Genomic DNA, 19,810 nt, shown 5'->3' with positions numbered 1-19,810 from the left:
GAACAACTCCATGCCCAAAATCTGAAAACACAGATAAAATGGACTAATTCCTTGAAAGACACAAAGCTACCAAAACTTATATACGGAGAAGTAATAATCTGATTAAGTCTGTATCTATTTTCAGAATTGAATAAATAATTATGAATCCACTGAAACAGAAAGCATCAAGTCAAGATGGCTTCACTGGTGAATTCTAACAAATGCTTAAGGAAGAAATTCTCCACAATTCTCAACAATCTAATCCAGAGAGAACACTTCCTAACTCATTCTACAAGGCTAATGTTACTCTAATACCAAAAGCAGACAAAGATACTACAAGTAAGGAAAAATAAAAAATAACATCGTCCATGAACACAGATGCAAAAAATCTGCCACAAAATAGTAGCAAATCATATCCAATAATGTATAAAAAAGAATTACACACCATGACAAAATAGGATTTATTCTAGGTATTAAAGGTTCATTCAACATTTGAAAATCAACTGATATTATCCATCACATTAACAGGCTAAAGAAAAAGACAATATGCTCCTTTCAATGCGTAAGGAAAAAACATCTGACAATATTCAATACCACTCATGAAAAAAATTCTCATCAGACTAGAAACACAGGGGAACTTCCTCAACTCGGTAAAGAACATTGGCAAAAAACCTACAGCTAATGTCATACCTAATGGTAACAAACTAGATGCTTTCTTAGTAAAATCAGTAACAGTCAAGGATATTCTCTTTCACCATCCCTATTCAGCACCATACTGGAAGTTATGGCTGATGCAATAAGCCAAGGAAAGAAAATATATACAATATAAAGATTGGAAAGAAAGAAATAAAACTGTCCTTGCTCATAGATGACATGAATGTCTATATAGAAAATCATAAAGAATCAACAAAATGCTCCTGGAAATAATTGGCAATTAGCTGCAAGGCCTTAGAATACAAGATCAATATATGAAAACCAATTACTTTCCTAAATATTGGAATTTGAAACTTAAAACATTATACTGGCATAAAAATGAATATCTGGGCATTAATCTAACAAAATACATAGAAGATCCATATGAGGTAAACTACAAAACTCTATAAACAAGATGAAAGAAGGCCAGAAGCTCTAGATAAATGTTTTCACTGACAGGAAGAAAACATTGTTAAGATGTCCGTTTTCTCCAACTAGATCTACAGATTCAATGTAAACACAATGAAAATCTCAACAAGTTACTTTATGAATGAATACCAACAAACCAATACCCTATGACTATAACATAATGAAGCTATACTAATCCAGACCGTGTGGTACTGGCAAAAGAGTAGACCTCTAAATCAATGGAACAGAACAGAGAGTCCAGAAAGAGACCCACACAAATATAGTCAACTGGTCTTTGTCAACGGCATGAACAACTGCTAGAATAACTTATCTTTTTTCTTTTATTAAAAAAAATTTTTTTAATGTTTATTTTGAGAAAGAAACAGAGAGAGTACAAACACACAGCAGGGGAGGGGCAGAGAGAGAGAAAGGGAGACACAGAAACCAAAGCAGGCTCCAGGCTCCGAGCTGTCAGCACAGAGCCCGACTTGGGGCTTGAACTCATCAGCTGTGAGATCATGACCTGAGCTGAAGTCAGACGCTTAACGGACTGAACCACCCAGGCGCCCCTGGAATAACTAACCTTCTAAATGTATGAGAAATTAATCTAACAACTCAAGTATCTACCAAAGAATACAAGTATAAAAAAGAAATCTTAACTGAATCAAAAATTATAAATTAAAAATAGGGCAAATATCTCGACACCACCCAAAGAAGATATATGGAGGCAAATAAGCATATGAAAAGATGCTGATCATCATTTATCACTGAGAAACTGCAAAATTAAAACAATGAGGACATACCTTGACATATCTGTTAGAATGGCTAAACGCCAAAACAGTGAGAACGGCAAAAGCTGACAATGTAGAGCAACAGCTCTCATTCATTACCAGCATACATGCAAAATGACACAGCCCTTTGGTCAACAGTTTGGCAATTTCTTACCAAGTCAGACATAGCCTTAACCAAACAACCTAGCACTCACTTTCCTAAGTACCTACCCAAATGAGTTGAAAACCTATGTCCACACAAAAACCTATACCCACATTCATAGCAGCTTCATTCATAATTGACAGAAAGTGGACGCAACCAAGATGTCCTTCAATAGCTGAATGAACAAACAAACCGTGGTACATTCATACAACGAAGTATTATTCAGTATTATTATTATTCAGTAAAAAGTAATTAGCAATGAAGCTACAAAAAAGACATAGAACTTTAAATGAATTGTGCTAAGTGACAGAATCCTGTCTGAAAAGACTACATTTTGCATGATTCCACCTATAAGACATGCTGAAAAAGACAGTATTGTAGAGACCATAAAAAGATCAATGTCTAAAACGGTTAAGATGCAAAATTTTATGTTATGTGTATTTAATCAAAATGTCATGGAGATTTTTAGGGAAACTATTCTGTAGGATACTATAATATGGATAAAATGCATAAAATTTGCTTATTTGATAAAAACCTACACAACTGCACAACGTAAAGAATGAGCTGTAGAGGAGGCCTGGGTGGCTCAGTTGGTTAGCCTCTGACTTTCGGTTTCAGCAAAGGTCATGACCTCACAGTTTGTGAGTCTGAGCCCCATGGTGGGCTCTGCACTGCCTCTCTCTCGGTCTCTCTCTGCCCCACCTTGCTTGTACTCTCTCTCCTTCTCTCTCTCTCTCCTCCTCTCTCAAATTAAATAACCTTTAAGAAAAAATGACCTCTAGGGGGATCTGGCTGGCTCAGTCAGTTAAGCAGCCAACCTTTGATTTCTGCTCAGGTCTTGACATCATGGCTCCTGAGTTCAAGTCCCACATAGGGCCCCTGTGTCAGGTTCCAAGCTGACAGTGCAGAGCCTGCTTGGGATTCTTTCTCTCTCCCTCTCTCTCTGCACCTCCCCTGCTCATGCTTCCTCTCTTTTCTCTCTCAAAATAAATGAATAAATTTAAAAAAATAAAAAAGAAGGACCTCTAATGTAAACTACTGAGTTTACTTAACAAATATGTATCAATATCAGTTCATCAAGTGTAACAAACAGGGTACCAATGCATGACATTAATACCAGGGGAAACAGGGCTTTGGAGGAGGAAAGGGAGTTATATGGGAACTCTGTACTTAGTGCTCTATTTTTCTGTGAAGTTGAAACTGCTCTAAAAAAAAGCCTATTAATTTTTTAAATAGTTCTTTTGACATTTTACAATGTTAAACTTTACAAAAATTTCATGCAGTAAATGACTACATAGCAATGTTGCCACATGTATCAATTATAGTGAAAAAATCTGTTATTTCAGAAAAATGCAATCTTTAGGACTCTTATTTTTTACATGGATAGCTAAAAGAGTGCTAGAGATTTAAAACAGTGCAAGGAGCAAATTATGATAATTAATTCTATATTTAACCTTTAACTTTTAGGTCAGTTTTTATTCTTCAAAGGCTGATTTTCCTAATAAGTGAATATTATAATTTTAAATGCCAACACTCTCTTTTAGATGAAAATCCTACCTACATAAATATTAAATATTTATTTTTTAAACAAAGTATGCTTAATAAAATGTTCTTCCTATCTACTCACTTAATAAATTGTTGTAACAGTGATACCATTTAATTTTTTAAGTTTATTTATTTATTGAGAGAGAGAAAGAGAGAGAGAGAGAGAGAGAGCCAGTAGGGGAGGGGTAGAGAGAGAGGGAGAAAGAGATAAACCCAAGCAGGCTCCGCACTGTCAGCACAGAGCCCAATATGGGGCTCAAACTCATAAACCGTGAGATCATGACCTGAATCAAAGTCAAGAGCCAGACGCTTAACTGACTGAGCCACTCAGGCACCCCAACAGTGATATCTTTTAAAATCTATTAAAGCTGGGGCACCTGGGTGGCTCAGTCAGTTAAGTGTCTGACTCTTGATTTCAGCTCAGGTTATGATCTCCGGTCAGATTCATGACACTGAGCCCTGCATCCAGCTCTGTGCTGACACTGCAGAATCTGCTTGGGATTCTCTCTCTGCCCCTCCCCTGCTCACTCTCTCTCTCTCAAAATAAACAAACATTTAAAAAAATAAAATAAAATAAAATCTATTAAGGTAGATAGGACAGTCTCAACTCAACATTAATGACCCTGAATGATGCTTTTTGAGTCTCTGTACATTAGTATGTCTATGTTTCATTTGCAGACAGGCTATTCTTATGACTTAAAATGATTTATGTCTTTTTTTATAATTACGTATTGGAGAAAGGGGAGAAGTATAAAAGTATCCATATTAAAACTTTATTACAAATGAGGACAAACAGACAATGGACAGAGCTTATAAGGGAGAAAGAAAAAAGATTTCTCTTTGTGATGAAAATATATGAGATTAATACAATAATAATTTTTCAACTGTCTGATCCTTAGCTATGTAATAACTGGAATTGCTTAAAATGTTCATGGATAAAATACGGTGTTCAATAATATAAACTTTTGCTTAAAGCTATCTCATTTACATACAGCTCAATTATTCAAAACCTAAAATGTTAATATACTAAGGTCTCAAATTCAGATCAGAATATGAGTTCATAGGCTCCTTACCAATTTTAAAAACTGGTACTTTTCCTGTTAAGTAATAATGTGCAGCAGCAGCCAATAAATAACACTCAGTCCACTAATGTAGGTGACTCCTCAGAAAACTAATTTACTTTGGATATTTACGTCCAATGATGGATGCAATGAATGTTCTGGAGATTAATACCAAATATAATTCATTCCTTTTGCTACTCAGATTTAAACTCAAATATAAATGGAAAAGAGGGAAAATAGCTCATCACAATCACTAATCAAATTTCTTCACATCTTTCTTATTAGTAATAATGAGCTAGATAAATTAAACACTGAGATTTATGATAATGTGGGGATAGTCTATAATCAAGATTTATCTGGATTCCAACCTTATCCCTAAAAGGATCTCAGGGTGCCTTATAAAACTATTCACAACATATAATAATTACAAGATCAAGATGAAAATGCACTGCTCAATTCAACACGGCTCAGAAGACCCATACATGCAATCTTTAACATAATCAACTAAAAACAAAAAACAGAAACGGATTTCATAAATACTTTAAGAATTCCATTATAGTAAGTAAAATAAAAGCTTGATCATTATTTCAAACTCTTCTTGCCTGTTCTACAAAAGAGGCCATCCACAGGCAACAAATTTCTGTCTCTAAAGTATAGGTGGCAGGAGTTAGCCAAGACGGCAGGCCAGCTGCCTGTGTATGTATACAAAGATTTACTGGAACACAGCCATGGACATTCATTTACTTATTGTCTAATTTACTCATTGTCTGCTTTCAGACTACAATGGCAGAGTTGCGTAGTAGAGAGAAACCCTATGACCCACAAAGCCAAAAATACATTCTATGTGGCCCTCTGCAGAAAAAAATGGATAGCCCCTTGGCAGGGTATTAACTACTGTAACACAGAGCCGCCGGGACTGATCATTTATTTGCATATAGAGATAACAGGCTTCTGCTCATTAAAATAATTCTTGACAGACATAATTTAATAGTGTAAACAAGTTAAAAGTAGTAGCACAATTCAATATTTTTTAACATGACTGAATTTTTTAAAGTACTTTTCATATATTTTAGAAGCATCCAGTTAAGAATAAACAAATGACACAGTAATAACGGTTCCTGTTTTAATCCTCTAAGACTCTCTAATTTATTAGTCTAGACTTGCAGTACTGTAATATAAATGTAAAATTTCAAAGTTGGTACTTTCAAAATACCATTTCCAATTTATCTTTTCCATATATAAATCTGTGAAAATTGTGTTTGTGAACAGCATTTAAGTATAAAAAATAAAACTATAAACTAAAATCTAAAACTGTTTGGATAGCCCAGGCTATTTATACTAACTTATTTTTTAAAAGTGACTATACAAATAAAACTTCCACACCTCTCTATCCCTATATACCTTTTCCACAAAATGCTTCACCTTTCAGAACTCATTATTTAAGGTGAAAAATAGTACAATGAATGACTATATATCCCTTGCCTGGATTCATTAATTATTAACACTTTGCCACATTTGTTTTATGTATTTACATGTATTTGACTTTACAAAATGAATTCATTATGTACCTCCTTTAAGAATATCTTCCTATATGTGTTATAGCACTATCACACATAATAAATATTCCATAGTATTATCTATATTCAGGCCATTTTCACGTGTCCTCAAGTATCCAGCAAAAGGTTTATAAAGCTATTTTCTAAAAATCTAGCATCCAATCAGGATTCACATCCATGACCAATTCCTGAAAGGCAAGGGCCAAATTTTTCTTTCAATAATCTTTTTGTGTATACTATGTTCTCTCTTGGCTCTTTAAGCCTGTTCTCTGGAGAAGCTGTAGAACACAATTTCCCCAGTACTTCCCAGCCAGAACCATCCAGCAACAAAAGGGGATCATGCTAATAGTGGGCAGGAAACTGAATTTCCAATTATCTTAGTAGATTCTGTTTTCCCTAGGAGAATATCTAGAATGAAACTGTAATCTTAGCTGGTTACAACTTTTAAGTAAGTCTAACCAACATTCAGTGATCAAGTCAAAGTCTTATGGCTAATTACCTGCTAGAACTCAAGAATTTGATATTATCACTAATAATAAGAATGATGAATAATTATCCAAATACATCATTTTATAAAAGACATTTTATAAAAGTTTAAAGAGTGCTCAGACTGAAAAAGCCAGTTTTAGAAAATTAAACATACTCTTTTGTAAATGGATAGTCAATTTTATATATTTACTAAAATGAATAAAGTTTTAATCATCCATAAAGACTGAACAGTTGGCATATTACGCCTACACATTAGAAGTTGACTTGTTTGGCAATTTATTTCGATGTTTTCAAACTTTTAATAAAGTGTAACACATTTTGAACAATGCTTTATTATATCAATATTATAAAAATGTGTACTTCTGAACAAGAACCACAATTTTTTTCTACTAATATAATAAAGTACATGACTATTTTAACCTTTTCTAATGTATTTAATCTTAAAGTTCAAGTGGAGCAATTCTTGACTACTAAACTTTCTGGGAAATTGAGATTTCCAATGGGAATACTGTCAAATTTATAAAAACAAAAAAATCAGTACTCTAAGTGACTCGTTTTCAATATATTTTCTATACTGTTAATTATGGTTGAGCTCAGAGTACTTTCCAGTGTAAATTGCATGCAAGGCTTCACAAAGTATAGATCTAAATCTACAATCGCCTTCACTGAAACCAATGAAAAATCTATACACAGCAATGAAATTGGCATGCAAATAAAAGAACTGTCAGGACATGTATCCCTAAAAATAAGCTTACAATAACTATTTTAAAGTCTGTGTGTGGTCTCACCCATATATTTTGGCAAGATGCACTTTCTCCAACCGCAGCTAGATTCATCCAAAAGCAGTGGCACTGGAGAGCCTCTGTCTCACCTGTCAAAATTGAAGAACGTTGTTCCAAAGACCACCATGCGTCCATGGAGAGAAGCCACAGCACTACAGCTGTTATTGATAAGCAGTCTCTAAAGGAGAAACGACTTCAAACAATTAAGCAAATCATCCCTAACAGAGATACAAACAGACAGACAATATATTAATGTTTAGATGAGGAGATGACAAATACCATGGCAGGTATGAAACCATCTCATACACTGGAATAGCAAGAGAAGATCTTTCATAAGTAACATAAATGTTACAGTCTTTCCGAGTCTCTCTCTGATAAAATTTCTATACATTATCAATTCAAAACCTCTCTTATGTTCCCTTATTAAAATCTCACGAAACCTCCTTCATAAAACCTCAAAATTCATCTAAATTACTACAGTCCTAAATCCATTAAAATTGCTAAAGTCTCACAGCTAAGAGCACAGAAGATTAAGATTTATAAACAGAAACCCTAAGTATTCTGAAATCTCACTTTTTAAAAAGATACCCTAATAACTTTTTCAACCACATTATAAAAGCAGTTTACATTTTTGCTTTAAACTAACCTCCCTACAATAAAGCATATGGCACAATCAGGTAAGCTATAGGCAGGTTAACAAAAATAAAAAGAAACAGCAAGAAAAACAATTACTTTGAGAAGAAATATGCCTTAGTGGACAATTTGAACCCCAACTGCAGCCCCAATTCAAACCCAGCAATAATAAACAGCTTAAAACAAAATTTAAAGAAATACACCTGGCTGCATAAAAAGCTTAAATAATCATGATGAATATCTCATAATTAACTTATTCTTCCTACCAGCTCAGACTATCCTTTAACCCTTTTTAATACTGCAACAACTCAATTGAAAGAGAAAGTGGTATCATCTTGTGCCTTTTTCGTTTAAGTGAAGAGCCAGAAGCTTCTCTTTATTAAGACAGCTTCACCTACAAAGTCTAACAGCACGAAGGCACAGTTACCACAGGGCTCCCATGTACTGTATGATGTCCCACGGTTTCATTTACTATATTCTCCAAGCACAAAGGTTCCAAAGAGATTAGTTTCACTTTTCCCTATATTTAGTACATTGAACTGGTATAGTTGGGGTATTATTTTTCTTTGGTTTTGTCAGTAGCATGTTTGATATAAATTTTATTAAGTGGTAGTATATGTAACATTGCATTGTGGGTAGTAGTTTCCTGCTTTAGCCTAGCCACATCCTCAGCTGTCATATGAGCATATTTCCCATATTTTCTGCAAGTTCGCGCCTTTTTTTCTTCTTAGAAAAATGACAGCATTAGAAGATGAATTGTCCTAATAATCATAAGAAATATGATTTATGTAACTACATTAAACAAGTATGGACCACTCTGTAATTCAAAGAACAACGGGGGGAAAAAGTAATACTCATAATTAAAGTGTTAAAGTCATGTGAAACAGTGTTACAAGTACATTAACATAGACGAAAAAAATTTTTTAAACTATTAAAAAAAAGAAAATCTCTAATCAGATGCCAATACCACGTAACAAACAAGGTGTACCGTATCAGGATATAACAATGATTTGCCTTGAATGTTAGAGGCTTCAAGCCTACCAGGTTTTCATTATTGAGGATTAATGTCAGTATCCCCTACTAGAAACTTAAAGAAACTACTCTGAGACTTTATAGAAATGCCAAAACAGAGAAAGAGAAACCAAAAAATAGCCTGGAGGAGAGAGGGAGGAAAGAAGGGTGAAAGAGGGAAAAAGTAAGGGGAGAAAAGGGGACAAGAGGGAGAGACAAAGTTTAAGATCTTCTCTCTTGGCATCCAATTTCTACATAACCTCACATTTAGACAGACAGCTGCTACTACTAACCAAATGAAGTTGTTCAAACAATTATGGACATGGTGGTGCTTTGGGTTTTTATATAATTTAATTAAGACAAACTCAGGCGGAAAAAAAAAAACAGAAAAAAACACTCTCGTTACAAAAAGTACCGCAAATAACACCCTGTACAAACACACAAAACCATACATGTGCATGCAGTTGTATACATGAACATATACCCCATTAAAATAAAGTGGAATTAACCTCTCATAACCATAATTTAAAACATTAGTAAAATTATACATATCTTACTAATATAAAAAATTTTCAAATTAATATAAGACCCAATAAATGTTATATAAGGCTAAACAGTTATACATCAAATCCAAAATAATTGTCAAAAAATACCAAGTTGAAACAAGAGATTAAGAAAGTTCCTTTTACTAAAACCACACAATCAGGAAGAGCATTTTAAGCCAAATCAGGATTTCTACAATTTATAAAATTCCTACATCAAACCATTTGCTCCTATTGTTTTCAATTAAAAGAAAAATAGAAGAGTAGCAAATAGAAGTATAAAACAACTTTAAAAAAAACAGAAATGAGTACAACGTTGATACTGATAATACTACTGTATTCAACTAGGATCATTAGTTCAGAAAATAAAAAATAATTCAAGGGGTAACAATAAAGATATATGTAGCATTTAAAACACTTTTTACTATATAAAATAAAAAGTTCAACCAAAGTTGACATATTTATTAAATACAAAAGTAATGGGGAAGCAAGAGAATTGCTTTACTTTTCATTTCTGTGGCATTAAAGTACGTAATTTATACAGCCAACCTAAACTTGTTACTTACTTCAACATAGCAAATACTAACATAACCCCCAAAAAGGATGAAGTTTTGAGGGTCTATGGTTTCCATCTCTAATTTTAAGCACTGTATAAGTCTATAATCAAGAGCTTTATTTGCAGTCACTTTTCTGAGTCAGTCTCTTCTTCACAGGTAAATTTCTAATGAAACGAACTATCAATTATCAAACTTGTGCCAGTTATCACTGTTGTTTTAAAATTTTTATCACAAAGTAATTTTTGGTGCAAAGAGGATATATTTTCAATTTAGAAAAAAATATATGTATGGATGATGAATACATACAAACTTTAAAGCACATGACTTCCCTTTCTCCTGCCAGAATTTGATGGGCCTCACAGGAAAAGGACATAATCAACAATATCTACGAAACTCTCACGAAGTAAGAGTAATCACCCTGACAAAAAAATTATGTGCAGGAGAGTTACCTGCAAAAAGATAACAGGCAGTTAATAGACACACAGATGTAAATATTACTCAAATACATATTGGTGCATTTGGAGGGCCAAAGTATGCTTAATTTAAAAAGAAAAAAACTGTTGTAAGGGGCAAATATTTAGCAAAGAGTTGGGGCCATGAGCTGTCAAAGAATTCTTCTGCAGAAATGAAAACTTCATTAAAGAACAAGTGTTTACTTACCACACTACAACAGCTACCTAAATTTTTTCAGTTACCTCATTCTGCTATTATACATATATATGGTACTATGTACAAATCCCTCCTTTATCTTACTCTAGAAATTCAAAATATAGATCACACTGGTACACCTTATCTATGAAAGAGAATAACTGAATAACTTGCATGTTAAATCAAAGGTTTTACTTTTCAATGGGAAGCCTGTTTACACACACCGTGAGGCATAATAAATCTATATTTAAAATAAGACACTAAAATGTGTTTTTGGTTTTCTAAAACTGAAAGTTTATTATGAGAAAGTTCTGGACATCTGAATAATAAAGGATTAAAGTCATGCTCATGTCTTCCCAGTATATTCTGGGCAAATGAATTTTTGATAAAGAAATTTATGAATGTGTTTGGAATATTTATCTAATAAAAACCAAAAGCATATAATAAACTGTGCTAGGAAGATCATAAGCAAGAGTATTTTGGCTGTAACACCTCCTTGGTGTTTTCCAGCCCTAACCCCGTTATAAACCCCAAATAATGTTTTGTACTTCGCTGTCTCCGCCCACCCTCCCAGCCATTTACTTCACGCCACTCCTAGTTACTATCACACTAGGAAGAAATCTAACATGCAAATTCAGAGTGGCGTGGATAAATGGCCAAAAAAAAAAAAAAAAGCCTAGAAAATTGGTCTGTTCGGCTTTATAATTTTTGTTGAAAAATAGCCCATCGCTCCCAACTGATGAAAACAGGAAGCTCTATTCATAAATATGAAATTCTCTGCCTATGATATATAATCATCCTAATAAGAAAATGAGTTCTATACATACATGTCCAAAGGGGCAAAAAAGGAGATAGTTTCCCAAAGATGTTTCCAATTTTCTTCTGAATCAGAATTAGCAAATCGAGACGACTAACATACTCTGTCTGTGTGCATTATTCCTTACTACACACAGCATTTTGTAATTTATTTCAAAGCTTCCATTATAAACAAAAAATACAGCTTCTGTTAACCCACTCCATTCTGAGTTTATAAAGTCAATAGCATTGAACAATCTAAGTTACAACACAAGAATTTTACTTTACAGATGTACATATAAGATTTGCCATCAAAGACTCTATTAAAGTTAACATCCAAATAAACTATCCAAAGACTTATATAAAATGAATGTTTCTTTGAAAAATAAAAATTGCAAGCATAAAAAAAAACTAAGATTCATCCAATAAAGTATGTTACAATTACTGCCATTCATTTTTATAAGATTCTCAAACTGGTCATGAGATAAAGGTATACATAATACAAAAGATACTAATTACATTTAAACTTTACTGTAGGAGCCGGCATCTCATATTGATCCTACATTAACCAGAGAGACATGATTTAGTATTTGTAAAGGAATCTCAAGACTAACACTTTCATGACAGCCAATTACAGTCAAGCCCAGCAAGCAGTTTGCAACCAGACCTTAAGAAAGGTAAACTTTTTTACAATGAGTTACAGATTCACAAGTTTAAAAAGACAAGAAAAAGAAAAACAGAAGGACTCCAATCACCCAGCAAATATGAAGCAGACCCCAGAATGTGATACAATCCAAAGATGTAAATTATTGTAAATCATCACTGTTGTTCAGAATTTCACACAGCCTCTTGAGCCAATTTTGTTCTTTTCCACAGACACAATAATGAACGAAATAAAAGGAGGCAAGAAAGAAAAAGGAAAAATAAGTGGGGGTAGGGGAACAGAAAGGAAAACCTTAACTGCAGAGTTCTGTTCTACAAATGCTTAACCTTACAGGAGTTTGGGCTCCTTCAGCATTTGTATTCTATCCAAATCCTCATGAGTCACAAAAATTAAAAAGCTATATCCTTCTGGATGCCAGGAAGGGCCTTACCACAAGCCTTTTGTCAGAGAGAGAGAGGGAGACAGTGAGAGAGAGAGAGAGAGAGCAAGAGCAAGGGGGGAAAAGCCACAGTGGTAGGCAGTCCCACTTTACTGGGAGTACTGTGAGGTCACAAACCACATGATTCTGTCTCTCCAGTAATAGTGCTTGCAAAAAAAAGGAGTTTTAAAGCTTTTGCTTTTTTGGATTGTGTGAATGCTTCATTCGCCTCACAAACAACCACAGAACCACAAGTGCGGTGCAAACTTTCTCCAGGAGGACAGCAAGAAGTCTCTGGTTTTTAAATGGTTAATCTCCGCAGGTCACTACCAGCCACCGAGACCAACAGAGTCAGTGAGTGCTCTCTAACCACAGTCTATGCAGTAATAGTAGGTCCTTCAAATATTTGCTCATTCTCTTTTTGTTTTGTTTCCTTGCTTTTCACATGTTACCAGCTACATAATTTCTTGACAGAAAAAAATAAATATAAAGTCTATGTACTCCAGGCATACTGTAAAACTAAAACAAGGTTTGGGTATGGTTTGTATTTTCAGTTTAAGGCTGCAAGCAGAATTTACAACAGAGGGTACAAGTTCTGTCTGAAAAAAAAAGGAGGGACTATGGCATCAAACAGCCTCTTCAGCACAGTGACACCATGTCAGCAAAACTTCTTTTGGGGTAAGTGTTATTGTATTTTAAAATCCTGTAAGAGATGAACCTGTTAAACAAAAAGGTATGTTTCTTGGATAAACTGCTAGCTTTTCCGGGTAACGTATTATATTGAAGATTATGATAATAATGTTATTTTGCTGCACTAAAAAATGAAAAAATGAAATTGCTGTACATATTTGCATTTGGCATCTGTAACTTATCTACTTCTCGAAGGAATGACTTGAAATAGAAAAAATTACATTATCTGGCATTAGTCAAAATGTTTTCTAGAGTTGTAGAAATGAGGTAGTTAAAACCAGTAAAAGAAAGCTTAATCTTCTCATTAACCCTGAGTGAAATACAATGGAACGCTAAATTAATCAAAGTGTTATGAAGTATTCACCCTGGCAGCTCCCAATATTTGAGCAAACTTCAAAAAGGAAGCAATTTTACAAAATAACAGACCACAGAATTATCTCGACATTATGCTCTACCATTATGCTCCACTGCAGAAATAAACCTGCAGTACAGTTAACATTTTAACCAGCTCCACTAAAAGAAATCTATTTGTAAACTTACTCTGCAGTGTAAGATAGGTGCCCAAGTTTGTTCCTAAACAACTCCGTATAATTGAAGCAGATATTCCTATATAAAATTATAAGCATGTAATAGCCATATTAAAAAGATCTTTATAGTTACCCAGGACATCCAGGATATTAAACAGTTCACAGAAGCCTTTAAAAACGTCCATGCCATTATATTTTTCTATGTAATTTTAATTTTACATCTACACACCATTATCCATATGGAAAACTTGTTATAAACACACGGCAAGCACTGAAATGTCTGGGATTCTTTTAATCATATTCTTGGACCTACCAAAATGAATACCATTTAGTCTCATGAAAAATAAAACTCTGTAAGGATACCCTGCATGATTTTAAAAAGCCATACCTATTAAATCATGCTGAACTTTAAAAGAAAACAGGCATAATATAGTCCCTTAATATTCGATTTCAAATTAATGCTGATACACAAAAGTAAACTACAACATTCATCAGCTGACACAGTATTAGAGTAAAATATCTAAACACTTACAAGATTTTCTTTATGATGTCCAGCATTTTCCAACTACAAGGCAAGTTTATAAAATTGTCTTTTATCCGTTAAAATAAATCCTTTTGCTCTGTATACCTGTATTAACTTTGCTTTATAACTTACAACTAATGATTGGAGTTTCCTTTACTCCTCCTACTTCACACATTTTAACTGGCTACCAGAAGTTCAGTCTTAGTTTAGGCCAAAGAGAAATAATTAAACCTGAAAGAGAAAAAAGGTTTCTCTTAAAAAGGTAAGGAAATGCAGTTTGTATTTTACAAAAAAAAAAGTAAAATTGCTGTAGGGACTCCCTCAATAGTTGGAAGTGGGCCCCCTCAGTTACGACACATACAATACAATAATCGCGGATTATTTTTGTGAAATGTAATGGTAGGTAATAAACGTTACTCCAAGGATTTCTGCATTTAGGAAGTATAACGTACACACGACTAGGCTGCCTTACAGCCCCCGTTATAATCACAGCTTACCCATGGTAATTTTTGCTGTTCTTCCACCAGAGATAAGGGAAAAAAATGGTTAAAACTATTGTTATAGGACGAATAACTTGAAACAGGCTCTCAAGCAGTTAACTTATTCTTTCACAATATTACTGTTCGAAAACCAATACATTTTTCTAACCAGATGGGGAACAGCACAAGCTTCAAGGGCCACTTGAGCATTAGAAACAAAGACATTAATACTGTCACAAATAGTATGTTAAAATGCTCTTTATCCTATCACGCAAGGGCTCTCCTATTTCTGTGACATCCTTCATAGCTATCTCTACAGTAAAAATTTCAAAACCTGACCAAGTTTCTAAACCAGGCATAATAGTGAACTAAACAGATAAAGATCATTTATCGCATGTCATATATTTTTAGACATCGTAACTAATTCTTTCTCTTCTAGAGGGTGGAATTTGGCCTCTCCCACCCCCAAATAGTACTTTAGCACCCGGAGGACAATTTAAGACGAACCCACTACACCACACTAATGATAGGTGTGTAGCGAACATTATCTATAGGCTGTCATCACACAGCAAACATTTCCCCCATCCCATCATCTATCTGAAGTCTAAAACCCCACTTCAGACCTTAAATTCTTATAAATGATTATCACAACAGCCTAATGAAAAGTCAAAAGTATGTGCTCCAGTTTTGCAAAATAATTTTTTACAAGTTTAGGCGTTTCCTAGGTGAGGGACAAAACACACACTGACCAATTACTTCACCTCAAGTAAGAGTGAAGTGTGTGCGTGCGTGCGTGTGTGTGTGAGGGTGTGTGTGACAGAGACAGAAAGAGCTTCCTTGCTCTCTCAGCATACCATTTACCTTGAATTAAACAAGAATTTTCCATCTGCATTTTTCAAAATTTTCCAAAAGCCCATTACTTATCATAAAGTCTCTTGAAAATGATAGATCTGACTCATGGAATGTCTCACAATTAAGAACTTACTTATAATCAGCTAACTGATTAAATTTCCACATAAAACCTTTGTAATTGATCACAGTGACTAAACATGATGTGTAAACACTGATTTCCAAAGTAACAGTTGTAGTCTTTATCAATAACTTTATACTTTCAAGATTTACTAATGTCAAAGTGGTATGACTTGCTTCTAAAATAAGACAGCTAACTTCTAAAATCCAGGGAGATAATTTAAAAAATCAAGAACATACACAGAAGACAACTCTAACATATATTAAAAGTTAAAACTGTCAAGGCAATTCCCAAAGGTTCATAATATAAATTACATACAATTATAATAACCTTAATTTTATATAAAAAACAAAGATTTCACTTAAATTTTTTTAAACATTTTAAATGCAAAGGAGTCAAAAGAAATCACAGAGAAATACTTTGTTAGCCTGTATGAACCTCCCAATGGTCTCCAAATCACAAAGAAGGCATGAAATATACATGATAACATTATGATACATTTTAGTTATTTTACAAGAACAAAAAATTAATCTGTTCAATTACACCCTTCAAACTAATCACTGATAGATTGACTTGTTTAAATCAGTCATGCTAAAGTTAAATTCAGTAAGATAGAAATGTTCCAGTTTGTTAAAAGAACACTGAAATATTTGATGGTTAAATAAACTGCAGAGGGAGGAAAAAACTAACTCATTGAAGGCACTAAGATTTTATCAAACACACAGAATTAATCTTTATTGAATAGAACCATTCACAAATCAAAACTCACTGTACTTCAATACTTTCAAGCAGCGCTAATCAATTACAAACCTTTTCTAGTGCTTCAAAACTCATGTGCTTTCAATTTTATACACTGGTGGTCTTCAAGTACTGTATTGGGGCTGAGTTAAGACATTCTGTATCACAAGTTTTTTTCAACAAATATCCATCTAGAGGGCTTTTTTCTCCCCCTCTCTAGAGCTGCTCACATGAAAACTGTGGTAATATTTTTATACTGTACTTCTTTGTTGAAGCTAAAGGTTAGGGGTTACCTAAATACCTCAACTGTATATACAAAAAAGGGAAAAGGTAAGTATTCATATAAAAAAATCCAATGGGACTGGATTATTTATTTTTGCATTTCCTATGATTAATGATGCACCCGTACCTACTTGAAAACTGATGGCAAAACAGGGTAACATCTCAAATTCCTCTCCAAAGCGTACCAATTTCAACCTTCCATGCTGCCCTAACCCTTGTTCCAGGAGACTAAAATGTGACAACTCTAATAGTGAGGTCATGCAAAAGCTCCTCAAAAGCATTAAGATCACAAATGCTTTTACCTAATAAAAGGTTTCAGAGATATTTTTACATAGAGGGGTCACCGGAACAGTCTACCTCTACAGTGTCTCTTTAAAAAATATTACACATATGGTCAAATCGACAAATTAATTTTAATATGAAAAAATCTTTCCTGCAAATAAAATCGTAAATGTGACAAAAGAGTAACCATTTTTTCTAGTCATTTACCATTTAAGACTTATCATTAAATAAGTACTAATAAAACCAATGCTAATTTAGGCAGAGATATCCTACTAGGTTACCTGCATGCATTTTTTTCTCCTATACCAATGAATTCCACTGAAGATGACATTCTACCAAAAAGTTTTTTAAAAAATTTAGAACTGTCATTGAACTCCAATAATAAGGGTAACAATAAACCCCAATGGTATTTTCTAAAGAGGAAAACAGTCTAAGCTGTCTCAAGTATAAGGAGAGTCTTCATGAAATCTAAAATGTTTACTATTTTAAAACAAATATTTAGAAAAGGAAGTCTCACATAATGAAAATACACACCTTACTACAATATACTGCCATTTCAGAGACTATGGAATTCAGTGGATATGTATTCTGATTAATGTGTTACAATTCTAAACAATAATGGGGAAATTCTATACCTTATTCAAAGGGAGTTTCCTTACAATTTTCACCACCGTTGACCACAAGCTTTTGTCCTTTTAACAGCAAACATATAAAACAGTCTATACGTTCCCACGTAACTTTTTAAAGATCGGTAGAGAAACTGAGATTAAATGTTCTTTTATTACATTGTATGTAATATCTTCATCTTACGATGAATTCTTGGAATTTTCTCTCCTTTATAATATTTTTTAAGAACAAAGGATTCAAGGTTTGGAACTACTAATGTTAGATGGATGTAAGTTACATCATATCAAACATTTCATGTGCTTACTACTGTTGTTATTGAACAGGATGTTAACTCTAAAGCATTTTTCTCATAAATATGCTTGCTTCAACTAGTAAATAAAAACTCCATCATTTACCATGATATATAAAAGAATTTCCAAATAAAGTTAGCTGTAGAATTACGAGTCCTTTAAAGGCTAATTTATACATAAGCATTTAATACTTGCAGTGAAAAAAAATTCATTGATATATCTCCCAAAAATACCTTATATTCTTGTTACTATTCATAAGTTCAACATCAAATACATATTCTAGGACCAAAAATCATACCAAATGTGACTTTGGTTCTAATTAAAAAGAGGATAAATGTTAGTTTACTTGATTAATTGGTTTTGATTTCTTAAATTAACTGCCCATAAGGAATTCTGACCATACTGACATATTAAATGAATGCAATTTTTAATAATGTTTAAGATACCTTAAAATTATATTGATGTCAGAAAATTTACCAAGTTAACATTATTCTCAAACATGTATCTACGATTACTGTCACAATCAGCTTAAATTGTCTGTTATCTGCAATATTTCTACTGCCATCCCTTAAGAAATAACACGTGAGTTACATTAGAGAAGTGACATTCTTAACAAGGTACAGCTAAATATCCTGGACAAGGCAAATAATTCTGACTACAATATCAAATAAATGAATTTTATTTTACTTTTCATTTAACCTGGCTTTTTAAATTTTTTTACATCAATAGGGGCTACTAAAATCATTATGCCATCAAGTACAATTACATAAAACACTAAATTTAAAACTCAAAAATTTATGCATTTATAGGTTGCTCTAAAATTTATATGAACCATCAGTGTGCCAAACCATTGTTTACAAATTCCTTATAGGCAGATGTCTTACAACTAAACCCATTTTGTAATTCAGTATAAGCAAAAAAAATGATAATAATAATAATAATAAAGGAAAAATGCTAGCAAAATCACAATTAACATCACCAATAAGGTTTGAAAAACATATACGCACAGTCTCTTTGAAAAATTCGAATAATGATGCTGTGGTATTCCACAGAACTTTATATGAAGACAGACATATTTTTATACAGAAACAAAATATATGCCACATAAATGTAACTTAAATCTCTTTCAACTATCAATCTGCTCAAAATTTTAGTACATCGTATATGCATTTGCAAGTGCACAAAAATACAAACACTTAAGTGACTACAGAGCTTAAGATAATGATTGTAAACAAGGAAAAAAACTGTAAATTACTTAACTGAGGTACTGTTAGTAGTTTTTTGTAAGAGATAACCAATTACTTTTTACATGTATACTAACAAAGAAATATCAAACTGTAAAACCATTAACAGTCATCAAGCATCTACTGGGAAATTCAAAATAAAAATAATCAAAAACTATGCTTGTAAAACCTAAGGACATTATTTTCCAGTCATAAACTTAAAATAATTAAACACTGATTATAAGGTGAATTACTACAGTTCACAAAGGTAAATATGAATGTAACTAATCTGCTAATAGATATATTGATTGACACTCTCTCAAAGAACAACTCTGGCTTAGAACGAATTAAGTAAATTTTCTATATATTTACTCAGTGCCTATAACCTAGGTAAACAATTTAAATTAGGCATCGTGATTTACAATTTGCTTCTTTTGTTTCAGCAGTAATAGTTCTATTTTTAAA

At 33.1% G+C, this 19,810-nt stretch overlaps 2 protein-coding genes across 4 annotated transcripts in view; one reads left to right on the top strand and one right to left on the bottom strand.

Annotated features, from left to right (window-relative positions):
* SUPT3H (SPT3 homolog, SAGA and STAGA complex component) overlaps nt 1-19,810 on the bottom strand; it is a 554,087-nt gene that overhangs the window by 443,705 nt on the left and 90,572 nt on the right. The gene's annotated exons all lie outside the window — the stretch shown is intronic.
* Nucleotides 12,882-19,810, top strand: part of LOC120231217 (runt-related transcription factor 2-like) — a 51,163-nt gene continuing 44,234 nt past the window's right edge. Inside the window, exons 1-2 of the mRNA XM_039231174.1 lie at nt 12,882-13,068; nt 13,269-13,392. Coding sequence (XP_039087105.1) covers nt 12,931-13,068; nt 13,269-13,392 — 262 coding nt within the window. The 5' untranslated portion in view covers nt 12,882-12,930. The remainder of the gene's footprint in view (nt 13,069-13,268; nt 13,393-19,810) is intronic.

The sequence above is a fragment of the Hyaena hyaena genome, unplaced genomic scaffold, assembly GCF_003009895.1.
Source record: "Hyaena hyaena isolate Hyena2069 unplaced genomic scaffold, ASM300989v1 scaffold_55, whole genome shotgun sequence".
Taxonomy (NCBI): Eukaryota; Metazoa; Chordata; class Mammalia; order Carnivora; family Hyaenidae; genus Hyaena; species Hyaena hyaena.
The sequence above is the reverse complement of the archived record's forward strand: the minus strand, read 5'-3'. Positions and strand labels throughout refer to the sequence as shown.